The 18,175-nt window shown below is 46.0% G+C and overlaps 1 protein-coding gene across 1 annotated transcript in view; it reads right to left on the reverse strand.

Moving 5' to 3' along the window:
• Positions 1-3,311: 3,311 nt before the first annotated feature.
• The window catches only part of EXT2 (exostosin glycosyltransferase 2), a 399,733-nt gene continuing 384,869 nt past the window's right edge, over positions 3,312-18,175 (reverse strand). The window contains exons 13-14 of the mRNA XM_085643454.1: positions 16,717-16,799; positions 3,312-7,170 (exon numbers count right to left, since the gene is read on the reverse strand). Of these exons, the coding sequence (XP_085499580.1) occupies positions 7,032-7,170; positions 16,717-16,799 (222 nt within the window). The 3' untranslated portion in view covers positions 3,312-7,031. The remainder of the gene's footprint in view (positions 7,171-16,716; positions 16,800-18,175) is intronic.

An 18,175-nucleotide genomic window follows, 5' to 3' on the forward strand; every position in this document is an offset into this window, starting at 1 on the left:
TGGGCCTATGTCAAGTTATTTTGCTTTACCGGAACGTGGACCTCCTTATTGTGATGGTGGTGCAGAGGCCATCGTTAGTGAAGATAGGGCTCTTCTGAACCTTGATGCCACATCCTGCACTGTAGAGCGCCGAGTACTGCATTACAAGCTCAAGTTATGAAGTGCTTCTAGTAAGAATTTCTGCGATGCATTGACAAGCTTTTTTCAGAAGCGGGCAACGCTATTGTGGGCAGCGAATCTGCATTGAAGATGGAGATAAGCCCTTTTTTGCTTTACTTTTTACGGACCAACTAAGCAGTTTCAGGCTAGGGTGGCCTATGTGGTGCCTGATTATATATTTGATCACTGAGGACAGTTATTAAGGAGGATGGATATGTGTATAAGTGTGTATGGACGTGAATAAAAGAAGTATGGAGAGTTAATACCTTTTTGGCATGGGAAAGATTAGAGGTCCATTAAAAAACAAGTGACAGAGCTACGTAAAAAAAAACAACAAAACAAAACACGGCCGCGAGTGGTGCGCGCGCACCACTGCGAGCAATAAGTCTTCAATTATCGCGCCCGTGTCTGGGCACGATAATTGAAGACATATGGGCTTTGGTGCGCCTAACAGACACCAATAGGCCATGGGCGGAGCAATGCGCCCGCAATTGGCCTAATGCGTGGTTTGTAAAAAAAAAAAAAAAAAACACGCGCACAAAGCCCATAGGGATCCTGTTCCTGTTAATTTGGATTGGCATAGTAGCTGTCTTTTTCCTACTACTGAATGGACATTACCTCCCACAACGCTCTGCAGTATAACATTTGAACTGGGTCATGAAACCACATATGTCATTACACCGTGGCAGCGGTGCACGTAATAGACACCAATAGGCCATTGGCGGAGCAATGCGCCCGCCTTTGGCCAATTGCGTGCTGTCTTTAATAAACAGACGCACGCAAAGGCCAATAGCATGGGCCAAAAGGAAAAACACACGCACGAGCGTGTGTGATTCCTAGGTCCGTTTTCAAACCCCCTGCATGAGGTCTCTCGCTGCGCACTGCAACGCTAGGCGCGAGACCTAAAAAAGTACTTCTGCAAGTGGGTGGCCAGTGGAAGGACACTGGCCACAGACAGGAAACTGTGCTTGGTCCAAGCTCCATTGAAGACCGGAAGAACTGAACAGAAATCAGAAGCAGGAGGAGCTGCTCAATGAAAAGCAAAGAAATGAGCGACGTGGAAGCCAACCAATGATAAGTAAGGGGTGGACTCTAAGCTAGTTCTTAGCTTTGTTTTTTGTTTACAAGAGATTTCACAAGGACAGTGCATTAACTGCATGCACTGTTCAGGGGAAACCTAAAAACATCTCAGTTCTGAAGGCTCTGTTCACTCTGCCGGATAAATGCATGTAGCGGCCCCTTCTTTTGAAACCTGTGCCTGGTGAGTGTTTGCAGGTCAATTACCTTCTCCTTTTACAAGTCTCGTATTTAACATCATCCAAAAAGGATTGAGAGTCCTTTTACTCAAGGTGAATCATTCCCTTACTCCCAGACAAACCCACTTTGTCTGCCCTTGTTTGACTGTGAGGTGCTGATAGGTGAAGAAGGCCATCAACAGTAAATACATAAATAAAGGGAAACCTAAAGTGACCATTCATAAAAATAAATCTAATAAATGTTGTTCCGGAAAATTGTGTGCTTCCATAAAGTCTTTGGTTCAGTCATTAACTCTAAAGAGAACATCGTGAACCTAGTAACGCCCCCGCAAGCCTGCCAGCATTATGAGTCTAGTGGTCAATTTATTTGTGAGTTTGGTGACAAAATCACGACACTGGCGAGCACAACACAAGATTATCTGCAAAAAAAATGGCACAGTGAGTGAAAAGCTCACTGTTGACATCTGCTGTTCTCTGGCGGTTATTGCTACTTGACATCTGTGTAATGCATCTCTATCACGGAAGCAGTACTGTATTCTCTGCAGTCTTGTCCAAATAGTTGCCAACCGGTGGGAGAATGCCCTGTCCTATTTGGCTGCATGGAGGATATGTATTTCCTGCCCATAGCTGGTTACAAGCCATAGGTAGCATGTACGGTTAGAAGTATGCGTCAGTGAAATATGACTTCCAGAATTTTCGAGCGTGCATGTGTTTTTGAAGGTGAGCTCTAGTGAATTTTGAATCCAGGAAAAGCCAACTTAGCCTACAAGTGTGGGTAATTTGAGTGCCATTAAACTGTTGTAGTAATCCCAGTTATTTACAGTGCTCGGTAGCAGCAAAACTATAGTATGAAGCGTTTCAAAAAGTAAGCATTATTATTAAAAAACAATTACGTACAATGATGAAGCTGCATCTAGTTATCCCATTGTGACCTTTGGTGCAATAATCATGATCGTGGTGTTATAAATCATGACTCGTGCAAACATTTTGAAACTGGATAGAACATACGACAGGCCAATTACCTAATGATAGCACAATAGATCTGAGATAAAACTATAGTGGAGACAAAGAAGAAAGTTATCTAACTAGTTTGCGAATACCAGAATTAAGCGCCAAAAGATAAAATTACGACCCAGGCAATTGGATCCCTGTTTAAGACACAGTCATAATAATATTGAGAAAATAATGAGCCTAGTCAAAATCTATAATTGGTACATTTTGGATGGGAGTGGCAACAATGTTTTATCGGACTCAAAATCGAAACATTTAATATTTGGACGGGGACGCATATTAAAATAACGTTAGAAAAAAGAACTTTTCCAGTTTTAGGATAGGTTCTCAGAGCAATTAGTATTAAACACAATAAACGTTTTCTTTTTAAAGTGGAAAGTTAAAATTCTGCGCTGTGCAATAAATCCGTCGCAATTAAAACACGCCCGTGAGCCACTGCGAGACATATGTCTTCAATTGTAGCGCACATGTCTGGGCATGATAATTGAAGACATATGGGCTTTGGTGGGCGTAACAGACACCAATAGGCCATGGGCGGAGCAATGCACCCGCCTTTGGCCTATTGCGTGGTCTGTTAAAAAAAAAACACACCCTCAAAGCCCAATAGCGGAACCCAAAAGGAAAAGCACACGCACGAGCGTGTGCGATTCCAGGGTCTGTTTCTAAACCCCCTACAAAACGGCTCGTCTGCGCGAGCACTGCTGCGCAGTGCTCTCACGAGGGGCGAGCCCTAAAAAGAACACCTTATACAGCAACTATCAGAATGACACAAACTCCACAATACAATGCATATTTAAAAGAAATACAAATATGGAAAATTGTTTCATCAGAAACCAAACAACCCAATAATTTCAAGACACTGATTTACAAAGAAACACGTGGACATTTCTTCTCAAAGGTAGCCTCAAAGGCTGCCATTTTATTTAGTAGCACTTTCAGAACATCATTGGAAGTGCCACCATTATCAACACAAGTCAAAGCGCCTGCAGAAGCAGCAGCCGGCGAGGAGTTTTAGAAACAGACATATAACAGGTAAGGATGCGTAAAGGACAGAAGACCACCATCAGGAGCACGCTACCTAAATATGCATTTATTTGAATTGCGTTCTATCATTCCACTTTATTGGTATTCTTTCGAACATGTATTGATGTATGCTTATTTTTAAAGCCTTTTTGAAACAGTGTAAAAAACATGGAGGGATACTTGATAAGATATTCTAACCATTTTGCCCAGTTGACACTAAAAGTTTGTTAATTTATCATGATGTATTTTGGAGACAAAACAGGCTTTGTTTTCAAGTGCAAATTGCACATGGCCGCAGCTAATGTCTTGATTATGAAGGGAAATCCCCCGAAAAGATCCTGAACCGGGTGGTGATGATGGTGAAGGAAGCACCTTTTGTAATGTGCTTTACAAGAGACTAACTTTATGATTCATTTAATTTATCAGTAGTTTACAAAATAACCGAGATACATGTCAGGGAATGTCTCCGAAAACGAGACACACACCTAAAAAAAAAAAAATGCTGATGACCAGCCATAATGTATAAAAGAGTAGATCAATTTAATTGAAACATTTACATATAAAACCTGGGCCAGTGGACAAACTATATACCAACAGAAATGTACATGGACTTGTGTTTATGTCCAGTGCAGTGGACGGACATATGCTTGGCACCTAGCATTTACTCACTTTCCACCCAGGAAACCACTGCCCAGTGCTGAATACTGGGCATCAGCCTGCCAACTCCCAACTTTGGTAAATAAGTGAACTGAGGCATGCAGACGAACTGATGTGCCCAAGATCACACTTTGTGAAGTTGAATGCAAAGGTAGTCTGTAGATGACAATTTAGCCACGCAAGACGTGTAGTGCATTCGTCCATTTTAAGAGGTCACCGGTGGCCCACGCAAGGATGTGATGACTGGTCCTGATAGGGACAAGACTAGCAAGCCACTATAGCTGGCCAGTAACTGAGAGCTTGACATCAAATATAAGAAAGACTGGCTCTGAAGAGGTGAACCAACTTCACGGTAAGTCAAAGGACACGTTCACACAGGGCGGCCAAAGCAGGCATTTAATAACAAAGGAACCTTCCTTGAGTGGTTTTATCAGCATGGAGCTGGGGCAGGGTACCAGTCTCTAGAGAACACATTCCCATTAGGCATCTGTGGACTAGGGCGGGGGAACCGTTTCAAAGGCATGCACTTCCACTACAGCTGGGGAGGGGTACCCATCTGAGCGGTGCACCCTTCCACTACACCTGGGCAGGGGTACCCATCTCAAGAGCGCACCCTTCCACTAGAGCTGGGGAGAGGTACCCATCACAACAACGCACCCTTCCACTACAGCTGGGGAGGGGTACACATCTGAGCTGTGCACCCTTCCACTACAGCTGGGGAGGGGTACCTATCTCAAGAGCGCACCCTTCCACTAGAGCTGGGGAGAGGTATCCATCTCAACAATGCACCCTTCCACTACAGCTGGGGAGGGGTACACATCTTAGGAGCGCTCCCTTCCACTAGAGCTTGGCAGGGGTACCCGTTTCAACAGCGCACCCTTCCACTACAGCTGGAGAGGGGTACCTATCTCAAGAGCGCACCCTTCCACTAGAGCTGGGGAGGGCTACCCATCTTAACAGCACACCCTTCCACTACAGCTGGGGAGGGGTACTTATCTCAACAGCGCACCCTTCTACTAGAGTTGGGGAGGGGTACCCATCTCAACAGCGCACCCTTCCACTACAGCTGGGGAGGGGTACCCATCTCAACAGCGCACCCTTCCACTAGAGCTGGGGAGGGGTACCCATCTCAAGAGCACACCCTTCCACTAGAGCTGGGGAGGGGTACCCGTCTCAACAGCGTACCTATCCACTAGAGCTGGGGAGGGGTACCCATCTCAACAGCGCACCCTTCCACTAGAGCTGGGGAGGGGTACCAGTCTCAAGAGCACACACTTCCACTAACGCTAGGGAGGGGTGTCCGTGTCAGGAGCGCACACTTCCACTAGGTATCTGTGTAGTGGAACTGGGGAGGGGTACCCATCTCAAGAGCACACACTTCCACTCGGTATCTGTGCAGTGAAGCTGGGACAGGGTACCAGTCTCAAGAGCAGACACTTCCATTAGGTACCTGTGTACTGGAACAGAGGGTGGGGTACAAGTCTGAGGAGCTACTAGACATCTGTGTAGTGGTGCCAGGGTGGGGTTACTTATCTCAGGAGCCCACACTTCCACTAGGTGTCTGTGTAGTGGAGAGGTAGAGCCGTACCTGTCTCAGGAGCACACAATTCCACGAGGTATCTGCGTAGTGGACCCCGAAAGTGGTACCCATCTCAGGAGCACACACTTCCACTAGGTATACAGATACCTAGTGGAAGTTATAGTGGACCAGGTGCAGGGTAACCATCTCAGGAGCACACACTACCACCCCACGTATACCTTATGTAAGCGTATTTACGATTAAAGGGGTCGGTGAGCAGAAGACCTTCTATGCTGAAGTAGAATCTTGTCCGTATTTGTATCAGCGAAGAGGGGTCTCACTTTCTCTATGCTAATGGTGTGGGAGGCCCCGCTTTGGGCAGGCACTAGATATGCTTAATCATGACATATTAAAAAAAATCTTTACATCAGGAGCAGAAAGTTCACATGATTTGCTAAAAATGTTTTTCTGTCCAACATAGAACACATGCATTTGCACACTCTGGCTTCATCGGGCACATGCCATCAGGTTACGAATTCGCTCCCAATATGGACACTGGGGAAATTCAAGAGACTTCATGATCTAAAAACAAAAGTGGCACTGTGCCAGAGGGCCTATTCTGAGCCATGCCAACAGTGATTATCCCTTAACTAAAAACAGAGCGTCGGTCGTACATTCATGATGTGATATTCCAGTGCCCATTGGATCTCGGAGGTGTCGTCGGAGCGAAAGAAGATGTGTACTGGATAAGCTCACACCACAAATAGCACAAGGATGACTTGAAAGGCATCCCACATATGGTGTCCAGCACTGCTGAAAAACCTGTGTTTGCAAAGCTCGCACTTGAGGTACATGTTTTAGGAGACGTCTGTGCTTCCGGTTCTGTGGTCCATGCCGAAGTGAGACTGTAGAGCGGTCACAATGTCTCACTGTACAGAATTAAGATGGTCATAGACAGGATCCTGTGGTGAAGACGACATTGGGTCCATGTCTTGCAGAGAGGTTGCAGAGTTCTTGATCAATTACTGGACAGTGTGCAGGAGCACAGACAGGATCCCGTTGTGAAGGGTCCCATTGGATCCATGTCTTGCAGAGTGGTCGCAATCACTTACTGGAGAGTGTGCAGGAGCACAGACCGGATCCTGTGGTGAAGGGCCCTGTTTGATCCATGTCTTGCAGAGCTACTTCAAAGAGTTCACAATCTCCTACTGTACAACGAGGAAGAGCACAGACCGGATCCCACAGTAAAGAGGCCCGTTGAGTTCATGTCCTGCAGGCTGAGATTGCAGAGGAAGTCACTATAAATCAGCCAAGAGCCTGAAAGGGTCTAGGAAGAATCTCCTTGACTCTCTACAAAGTCATATGCAAACCCCAAAAACATGTCAACTCTGGAACCCCTGGAGAGCTCACAAGCTGCCGATGTTTGGAAAACTCTTGAGCTTTTCGGGGAAGTCGTCCTTGTAGAGCACCGGGTCGGCCCGGTGTTCCACAACCTTCAGAGGCATGGTGCCGAAGACGGATGCAAATTTGTTGATGCACTCGGACCTGGGGGAGAAGAAAACAATCATTAACTTTGAGCTTTACTTAGACGAATATCACTCTCCTAATAGTAACGTCTCTACAGTGACAATCCAAACAAAGCACAGGAAGCTTAGAGTGGAGAATCATTCCACAGTTGTCTGGGTTATGGTGTGGGCACGAGGCCAGTGCAGCACATGGGTGTTGTGGATCTCAGCAGGGTGCATAGCTTCCACAGACAGCCTTTCTCCACCCCCTCCTCTGAATTAAACCCATATTTCAGGCACTGTGCAAGTCTATTAAGGGGGTAATGTCAGCTCAAGCCTCCCCAAATACCTTCAACAAGGCACTGGTAGCACCAAATAAGGCTATTCAAAGCAGATCACCATCTAGCGCCAAGTTGGACATTAACAATGGTATTCCATTTGTGAATAGTTTTAAAAAGGCGTGAGCTGGCAGATGAGGGCAGCTGAGCACGACACCCTCTGGTGTCACCAACGGAGTGCGCTGAACAGGTGAAGATCCCCCGGGCTATGACGGGGCAAGAGACCAGAGCTAGCTCAGCAACGTGTATCAAAGTCACAGGATCTTGTTAATTAATTGTTCATTAATTTTGTTAATTTGAAGGCACAGCACCAATGATGACACCTTGCAGCCACTTCTGAATGCTCAGACAAACAGTCATCCGTACAAAGCAATACGGAATAGTATGTGCCTGGAGCAGCAGACTTGGCAGTACACTATGCGTGTAGTGTTAGCACGGGTGGGGCGGAGGGCGATAGGGGGCAAAAGCGGGCTGGGCGACGGGGGCTGCAACAGCAACAGTTTGGCTGTTCCTAAGTCGCGAGTATCTTAACGGACACCTTCTTGGATATAACAATATTTCGTAGTTAGGCTTTCTTGCCAACAACAGCACCAGGTTTTCTTACGGTGTGAGAAGTGAATTCAAGAGCCAAGGCAGGGCCCTACATGGACTTACTGATGTATTTATTACACATTTCTATATAGTGAGACTCACTGCACTCTACAAAAGAGAAGCAGCATACTCTTTACAGAGAACAGGAAAACGCTGGAAACAATGAACGACAGTGAGCAGATTATCCATAGGTGGAGACTACAAAAAATACCAAAACTGACAAAGTATGGAAGGAGTGAGAGGGAAAAGAGTAGTGGGGAGAGACAATGAATTATTGAAAGGGGGAATAAGTATGGGAGATACATTTGGGATGGGAGAATAATGAGGAGCAAGATCTGAGGGAAAGAAGGTGAAAGGGATTGGTAGCAGAGAGGCAAGGGAAGTAAAAGTAGGAACAGGAAGGGTGGAGCAGAAGGGGGCGGGGACTGGTGAAGGGCTGCCATTAAGAAGGCTTGCGCAGCGACCCGGTGAAATCTGAAATTCCCTGATTGGGGACTGGAATTCTCTCTGCTCCTCAGGTTCCTACTTCCACCGGAGATTTTCCGGTAAGCTTGTTTTTGGAAGTGAATGGCTTTATAGGTGATACAGCCAGGCTTACATGTAATCCTGCTTCAGCTGGGAGTCAGCCTAGCTTACAACAGACTGGAACCATATGTTCAGGTTTCTATGTGCCTGGCATACTTTTGGCAGTAAAGTTCACGAGGGCATTAAGTAGTGCCAAAGAGGACTTCTTGGTACCTGTCAGAATGGAGTTTCCACAATCTAGTCGTGAGCTGATAAAGGATTTGCTGACTAGTCAAAATGTCTACAGGCAAAGCAGGCCATTGCCCATTTTATTGTGTGTTCGATAGGACAGGATATGGAGCAATGTGGCTCTCGCCAGAAGTTGAGAGAGTTGACTTTGGAGGAATGGTTGTTATGGAGTCAACTGAATGATGCTAAGCAAGCAGAGTGTGGACAAATTTAGATTAGCGCTGGCAATGACACAGGATACATCCAGTCTTGTCAAGGTTTAGTCTGACAAAGAACATTAATCTAAATTTAGAAGTGAGCATACTCTAACTACAATAAAATCACATACATCCAAGTGTCCATTTAAAAGTGCTCCTTTTTTGTTTGAAATATTCAACAAATTAAGCATAAACAGCCAACACGTTTCGTTACTTGAAATAATGGAACTTCTTCAGGGCAGAACAAAGAGTGTAATTTTCAAAGTGCAGTCAGTTTAAAGTTATTCCTAGGGGGCTATTATCCCTTACCCTGCTTGCCTGCAAATAGTTTAGATATATAGAACCCCACATAAAACACAAAGAGAATCACTTTTTAATCAGCAAGCAAAGCATCTCACACAAACTAGAATATAATTTGAATATATTCTGGAGAGTTAATAGGACCTATATATTGAGGCAGCAGAGAAACAATGTCATTTAGTAGGCTGCATGTGTCTCTGTGAAGGCATTCATGCTTCTTCAAATTTCACAACACCCAGTGCTCATTTCACTGATGTGAGGCATTTGCAGAGCTCTCCTATCATGGAAGGGTCTCCAAGTACCACCCAGGAAGGTTGACACCGAGAGACTAGAGAGCATGCTGGGCTAAAAGATCCCTGATCATCTTGTGCCAATCAGAAGGCTGGTGAAGCACCAAATATTCCGAGTTTGTAAGGGCCACGCACTCTGGATGGCCAGTCTTCTTTTCCTTATCTAAGAAGTGCCCGTGCACATGCAACAAGCACCAGTTGGCATGGTTTGCTCTTCTTTGTCAGTGTGACAAGAAAGGCAGTCTGGTTTAGGAGTGTCACAAAAAAATTTCAAAGGGGGAAGGGGATTCCACAAACTGGTGCGCTTTAACTTTTTTAGATGGCGTTTGGCACAACATCTGGCTCCTTGTCCCTTGTGGTAAATCCAACATTAACTATTTTTGAATTGTGCATGTACTTTACGTGAAAGTCCACACAATTATTTGGCAAAGTACTGTTTGAATATAATAATTTTATAACACCACTTAAACGTCACTATGATCCATTCAGCTTCAGTCCGATGCACGAGAATTTGTCTGATCAAACTTGATTGTGAGATAAACCTGCTAAGAGCTTGAGGCCTGGAGCAGGAATGACCATCAAGCCTCTATCCTAGGGATGTTGTTCTGAAGCAGAACAGCTTAGACTGCTGGTTCCAAGACCAGCAGCTGAGGAATTCAATCCTATCCGACTCATCTTTGAGGTGCAAGGGACGGGCAAACAAAGGAGTGGAAGGCTGTTCAAAGAAGCATGACAAATTTGCCGTTTAATAGATCAATGGATGTAGGAAGTGAAGTCTGACGGGACTCAACCCAACACCCTCAGACGTTGCTGATGCTTCTTTACGGTAAAGAAGAGGGAAGCTCAGATAGTAGAAAAGTTAGATTTGGTAAACACAAGGCTTGAAGATTTTCCTGATTTACAGCCTAAAAAGACCGCGCTACACAGAACAATAAAACCCTATTGTGCTCAAAAGCACCAAAGCCATATAATGGGAGGGCAGTGCCATCCTAATAGCACGACCCATCCAACGCTAGCTAAACATACGACAGCTATACATGCATAACATATTATGGCTACGATCCTGGTCTAACAAAACTGCAGATGCCGGGCTAAGGACAACCGCCCAACTAGATCAACAAACAATGTCAAAGTCCTTCAGCACTGTGTCAATGTACTCCTAGAACAGACAATAAGTCTTTAACTGATTGCACTCATTTTACTTTCACAATCACTAACATGAACTTTTATAAAGGAGACATTTAACAACCGTTAACAAATTACAACTGCATACGACCAATCGATGAACACAGAAAAGTATGGAGGACATCCCCGTTGACAAAGCATCCCAGCATCTTTCTAATGGAACAAGGCAATATGCAAATGCAGAGAACATAAAATATTAAAAGAGCTGATATCTTAACACCTAGGCTGCAAAATTCACTCCCCAACAAAAACCCTGGCAAAAGCAGAGGACTCCACCTGCTGTTACGCCCTATTAGTCTGCCGACAGAAACCCGAGCAACAGGAGCTCTATATGTGTGAGCGGCATGAAGAACAGTGACCCCCTTCTTGTAGCTGAAATCACTCCTGCTTGAAGCTCTCTGCCTACCTATTTATGGGAAGGATGAGGGACTCTTTGGTCTGAGGGAATACATTCTGCTAAATGTCACCTGTGGATCCCTGCCAAGGGTATTCTGTTCGACGGAAGGGCATTTTTGAGAACCAGGAGGAGACTGTGCTTGAAATGCCTTTATTGAACCAGAGGGGATAGGTTCTTCCCAGCCTTCACCAGCTCCCTGACTGGAAAGACGTCCACAGATCTCACCAAAACACTGCCACCATACTGAGGTGAGCCCATGGAGACCTGCTCATCCTCAGCCTGCTGACAGTGCCTTTTGGCGAAAGTCTCTTCAGTAAGCCCCCTTAGGAAAAAACAAACCTGCACAGGCCATGCACAAAGCTGCATCCAGCATCATTTGTCCACCAGAGCAAGGATGTCCAACATAGGTCAGGGAAGGCCAGACCCATGACATATTTTCAAAATTACCACATAAGGTACATTTTAAACCATTTATCTCAATGGAACTCCTTTACATAATTAGTGGAGAGCCTCAAAATCTGACATGGACCCGGCTCTCTTGTAGCTATGTTCAACACCCTTCTAGAGGCACCTTCTACAGTCTGGAACTTCTCTGCATTAACCTGGCAAGCATGTTTGACCTCAAAGAATTGTTGTCAGACCAGGACTTGGAACTCTTTCTGTTGCTTGAGTTTTAGCTCCACAAACAGTCCTAAGGGATCTTTGTTAACAAGGCATCTTTGTTCACAAGGCATCACAAGGCATCCTAAGGGATCTTTGTTCACAAGGCAAGTAAGATCTGTCCCCGTTTCGTGAAGACACACCATGGTAATGAAGTTGAGAGAAAGAGTGGAATGTAGAATGTGCATGTGGTACGGAATGTGTTCGGTTTGGACACTTAGTGAGGGATGGGATTTTAGGATGTGTGCTGGGTCGAACCCCCGGTGTCGTACCATCCCTGAAGTAAAAAACTGGTGTTCCTTCTACCTTTGTGTGGTCCGTTCTCCTTTCCAACATCTGGCAAGGAGCAGAGCTCACTCTCTGAACCCAGCTTCCACACCAATCCCTCACTGGCTTTATCATGCCTTTGACCCTGTACAGTGCTCTGCTGCCCTTTGACAAAGTTCGCGCTACACAAATATCGCAAACTGAACTCAAAATAAGCCTTTGTTTAGCTTCTTCCATTTGAATGTAAGTCTGAGTATTTACCACCTGTCTTAGAGGGCACCTTGGGATTTCTCCCATAACAGACACCTTACTGTGATGTACTGAAGCATTTATATTACACTTAATACAGAAGATGATGTAGTGTAGCATTGGGTTCCAGGCCACCCTTTGGGAGTAAATGGACAAACAAGGTTTTGATCCTAATTATTTCTATATGGAAGGTGCTGGGTGATGGGCATGGGTTCTGAAGACATTGTCTAAGCATGGATAGCCCTGTTGCTGCACGTAAGCATGAGATGTTGAAGAAAAGTCCAACACCAGATGCACTGTCATGTAGATACACACCCTTTTGTTTAAGAGAAAACTAGATGTGTGGGAGCACCTAGGATTTTAATGCTCTGCAGAAAACAAGATGGTTGTAAATTATTCTTATATCACCAGGGTGTGAGTTCCAGGTCACTACTGTTTGAACTGAGGAGTTAACGCCGGAGCATGTTTTTGAAGGAACGCATGATCAAGCATGGAGCCAACCTAGACGCAAGAGCTCTAGTTTGGCAGTACCTTTAGAATAACTTTCCGCCAAGCTCGAGACTTGAGGCAGGTTTAGAGTTCACTGTTAAACTAAAAGTCCTCCTATTTCTGGAGGAAACATAAAATAAGGAATATAATCTACTGGCTACATTTCCTGAAGGAAGAAACAACTGTTTAATTCTTCCATCATATGGATAGTGTAGTAAAATCAAGTCAGTAAATTCTACTCCTTATTTCATGTTTCCTCCAGGAATACAAGGGCTTTCAGTTATCAGTAAACTCTAAGCCAGGCACAAGTCTCGAGCTTTGCTGAAGTTACTGAACTGTGAGGAAGGCGGTTTCTTTCAGTTGCCTTTGAGTGATGTACCTGCCCAGGATGTTGTGTGTGCCCTGCTCCACTTGTCTTCCACCTCCCCGCACCCTGCTGGGTCACTTTTGAACACCACAAAAAGCACACAAGTTTACACTTTCCCTTAAGGATCAGTTGATTTAAATATAGTGTGGGCATTAGTAAATCTTGTACTAAAATATTTTAAAATGCAATGAATGTGGTATGCGAGATGTTGGTCTTTACACTAAGATTTCAAAATGCACCTTCTGCTAAAGCCATCAAAAAGTGCAGATACAAATAAAACCATGCTATTCCACTTTCCTGGGGCTTCCAAGTGCACTTACAGTGCATCCCCTGTCCCACACTGCAGAAGCAGTTTCTCTTTCAAGTGCCCCTCCCTGATAACCTACAAACTCAGCCTTTGTATAAAGTGATACTTCTCACAGCAGGGAACACTCACAACACAAGCACAATGAGGTGTGAGATCTCTGCATCTTGTGGTCATCCTCCTTACTGAAGCAGACATTAGGGCCAGGGGCAGGCCTAGAAATGTCATATACTTCAACAACAAAGTACAGTCCCAACGTCACCTCTCCCATCCACCAAATGGCAGCACTCTGGAAGAAGTAATCGTCAACCCCTTCCTCTAAGCTCTTCACTTCAGTGTCTGGTTCTTCACCCTCCAGCCACGGGAATGCAGCCAATGCACTTGCACTGTATGGGACAGCTGTCCTCAAGCCCATTTTGTGCAATGCAAAAAGAGACAGCCACAGGGGTCCCACTTTTCCCATTAATACTGTGAGTCAACCTTTAAGGGTGAACATCAAAAGACACTGGCTCATGGATTGGCAGAATCTCCTTTCGGTGTTTGCAGATTTACCCTGCATATTCTCTCATGTTGCCAGCTGCTGGCCCTGCTGCAGCGGTGGTCTAGTGCTGGCCTAGCAGTGCATGGACTGTTTTCCCAGTCCAGGCACTATCGCAGTACATAATATAGCACTACCTCAAACAGAAATAACGCCTTTCTCCATCCTCAAATTGCAAACAATTTCAAACAGTCCCCTCTGAATTCCTAAATCCCAGCATGACAAACTTCCCTCGGCCTTTCTTTCGAATAAGCCTCTCCTTACCTTCCGTCCTACGCCTGCCTCCCTCTCTCTGAGCACAGCCTACTTTAAGTCACATGCATATTTGCTTTAATCTTTATTATTCAATTGCCCTCATTAAGTTCCAAAATTTCAAAAAATCAACGTCTCCTCCTTTGAAAGGCTTACCTGCAATCTAATGATACCTAATGTTCTCTATTAATCCCATCAACCATCTGCATGAACACATACACTTCGTTCCTCTCCGGCAGAACCCAGAGAGTCCGCCTCCCCCCCCTTCCGTTCCGCGGCCACCGAGATCATCTGCGGCGTGCCTCAAGGATCCTCACTCAGTCCAATGCTCTTCAATATCTACATGAGCCCCCTCGCCACCATCGCACAAAAACACATCATCTCCTACGCCGACGACACCCAGCTGATACTCTCCCTCACCAAGGACCAAGCCATCGCCAAAACCAACCTTCAGAAAGGTATGAAAGAGGTAGCAAAATGGATGAAGCACAGCCGTCTTAAGCTCAACTCGGACAAGACGGAGGTCCTCATCCTCGGGCAATCCCCATCTGCCTGGGACGACTCCTGGTGGCCCTCGGCGCTGGGCACCGCAACGACACCCACGGACCACGCACGCAACCTGGGATTCATCCTGGACTCCTCCCTCTCGATGACCAAACAAGTCAACGCCGTCTCATTCTCATGCTTCAACACCCTGCGCATGCTTCGAAAGATCTTCTGATGGATCCCCACAGAAACCAGAAGAACAGTCACCCAGGCCCTCGTCACCAGCCGACTGGACTACGGGAACACCCTATACGCAGGAACCACCGCCAAACTTCAGAATCGCCTCCAGCGCATACAAAATGCTGCCGCACGACTCATCCTCAACATCCCTCGCCACAGCCACATATCCACCCACCTGAGGAACCTCCACTGGCTCCCCGTCAGCAAAAGAATCCCGTTCAGACTGCTCACCCACGCACACAAAGCGCTCCACAACATGGGCCCCGAATACCTCAACGGCTGCCTCTCGTTCTACACCCCCACCCGCTAGCTTCGCTCCACCAGCCTCGCCCTCGCCATCGTCCCACGGATTCACCGAACCACCACCGGGGGAAGATCATTCTCCTACCTGGCAGCGAAGACCTGGAACTCCCTCCCCATCTACCTACGACTGACCCAGGACCATCTCAGCTTCAGGAAGCACCTCAAGACCTGGCTCTTCGAGCAGTAGCAGAGCTCCCCCCTCCCCCCCCCCCCTCCCCAGCGCCATGAGACCCTCACTGGTGAGTAGCACGCTCTATAAATGGAAATGATTGATTGATTGATACAACCCCATCTCCTACTACAGATCACAACTAATTCTTATTAACTGAATCCACCAGACAGAAAAAGCATAGACTGGGTCTCCTGAGAGAACAAGATTAATCCCAATATACACTGAATTAACCACTAACTTTGGGTCCCAGGGGAGCTTGCTGCCCAATGTAAATTGCTTAAATGCATCAAAAGTGATAGTGCTATATAATTGCAATTAAAATAAGATACAATATATATTTAAAGGAGATGCTAACTTGGATTTCATGAGAAACATTAGAACCAAAATCCCATTTCTTTCTCTGCTTCTTCTTCGAGAGTGGTTGCAACAGTCTCTTCCACTGCATGTTATAACTAGTTTAGTCGGGGAATGTTCTAAATAACAAATGCAGACTTTGCTGAAAACCATTGTCAAATTAACTTCTAACCGGCGTCGTTTTGAGAGTATGTTTTCTTTTGGCTAAGATCGAATTAAGTGCACTAGTAGAAGAAAAGTGCATGGTGTCTGGGGAAGCATGTCCTGCAGAAGGCTTTTTTTATCTAGATAGAGCACATACATTTCTAGATTTCACACACTTCGCCCACAACAAACAAAAAGGTACTGTACGTTTCTCTTCTGAAAGAAACTATCTGAAAAAACATATAAACGGCTCAACATATACATTGTTTCTGACATTAGACACATTATGGAATCTTTTTGTTAAACCAATTTCATGTCAGGCTTTGATGTAATAAAAACCATTTGGGAAAATGCCAGAATTTAATAGGGTGAACCCACCCTCAACGGAAGCCGCACCCACAGGTCATAGACAGTTGGCCCAATAAGGCCAGAAGCACGTCCCATGGCTCCGCACCCTGCTGCTAAAAATACAGTCAAGCAACGCCCCACCTGTGTGTCCCAAGACGAACCTCCGTTGTTTTATTTGAGAGTCCAGCGACCAAAGACCTGTTCCATCAGTGGGTGACTGCAGTGCATTACGTGCAGGGGGTGGGGAGTGCATTGGATTCCACCTATATCGCCGCTACATCAGCCGGCACCACGCAAGGAAAGCTGCTGCGTGGCATACTGTCCTTGTTAGACCGGCCACAGGACTGCAAAGTGGACCTTACCTTTCCACCATGTGTGTCTGGTCCAGTGAGAGCCCATCTATGGCCGTGCATTCAGGGCACTTAAATTTCTTCCGAGGTGTCACCTGTGAGGATTAGAAGACAAAATAGTTCATTACAAGAACATCAAAAAGGGGAACACTGGTTTCTTACTCGGACACGTAATCCACACTTTTGACCGTGCGGCTGTCTTGTGGAGTCTTTCAAAAGGTCTTAAATAAACAAACCTCGCAACTCAGATCAAACTTAACAGTTTCATCTCATGGTTCTGTCCCTACCTGAGCAGAACAGCACAGAAACATTTTTCCAAAGCTTCCCGCGCAATGATTGGCTAGTTCTCAGGTTGGAATGCACTCAGCTAGTTTACCTCATTCCCACTGTATGGTTCAGATTTTTGGAATTATGACTTGGGGCTCAAACCCTCCTCGCCTCCCAGCCCAATCATCCACACTCTAGTCGGAAAACGCCTTCCATGGATTACATCTTACCGAGCCACGTCAACGGAATCAGACCACATAGATCAGACCCCAAGAAGGAGAGCCCTTATAACACACACAAAACTGCCTTATGTAAAGTCATGTCTGTTATGGCGCTATCACCCTCTCGACTCACTTTTGAGCTGACTGAGCCAGGGCAGCCCTCTCTGCTCAGATACCGTCTGATTGGGCCACTTTTATAGCTCTTTGGGTCAAGTTCTTAAGGCTTGGTGATTTCTCTAAGCTTTGACTAGCCTAGCTTGGACTCATTCTCGTCATTTAGAACCTGCTGACCCGGCGCCCACTCACACAGTTCAGTGCCCGTTATGCTGAAGCCTTAGCTCATACCAAGGTCGTGAATGATGCCACTGTGGGCCTGCCCAGCTACCTCTCACGAGGAAGAGACCAGCTGTCCTGGCCAACATGCTCAAGTTTCCGAGCTTTAAAGAGATCGAAGGCTCATGTGCCTTTAAGTCACCATCACGGCTTTGACTTGGGGGATTCACCCCTTTCATGGTAGGGTCATTCGACTGCTAGCTGGGACACCGCTCCTCTGGCTCAGCCTGGGCATAGTCAAGCACCTCCCGACACAGAACCGACATGGTCATAGTTCTTCGGCACACCCCTGTCCCGGCAGGGTCAGCCCATGAAGGCTGATAAACTTTGTAGGGACACTGCTTGTTCAGCTCACACACACCAAGATAAGGTCACCCACTCAGAACTCACACCCGGTTGAGTCACCTCTGCTGCAGCCAATCACCAAGCAGAAATAACCCCTCTCCTTGCTCATCCCTGGCCCATCATGTTCACCGCTTCCTGCCTAGGAAGACATGCAACAAACACAGAAGTAGGACTACAATTTGCATCGACCAAGGGTCAATGAATGACCTAACTAACAGTATTCATCAACACTGGTGCACCCTTAAGGAGAGTTACACTTGACATTTTCTCACAGTATCTTCTGCATTAGGTGCCGCGCAAGAGAA

This window comes from Triturus cristatus, chromosome 3_1 (genome assembly GCF_964204655.1).
Source record: "Triturus cristatus chromosome 3_1, aTriCri1.1, whole genome shotgun sequence".
NCBI lineage: Eukaryota > Metazoa > Chordata > Amphibia > Caudata > Salamandridae > Triturus > Triturus cristatus.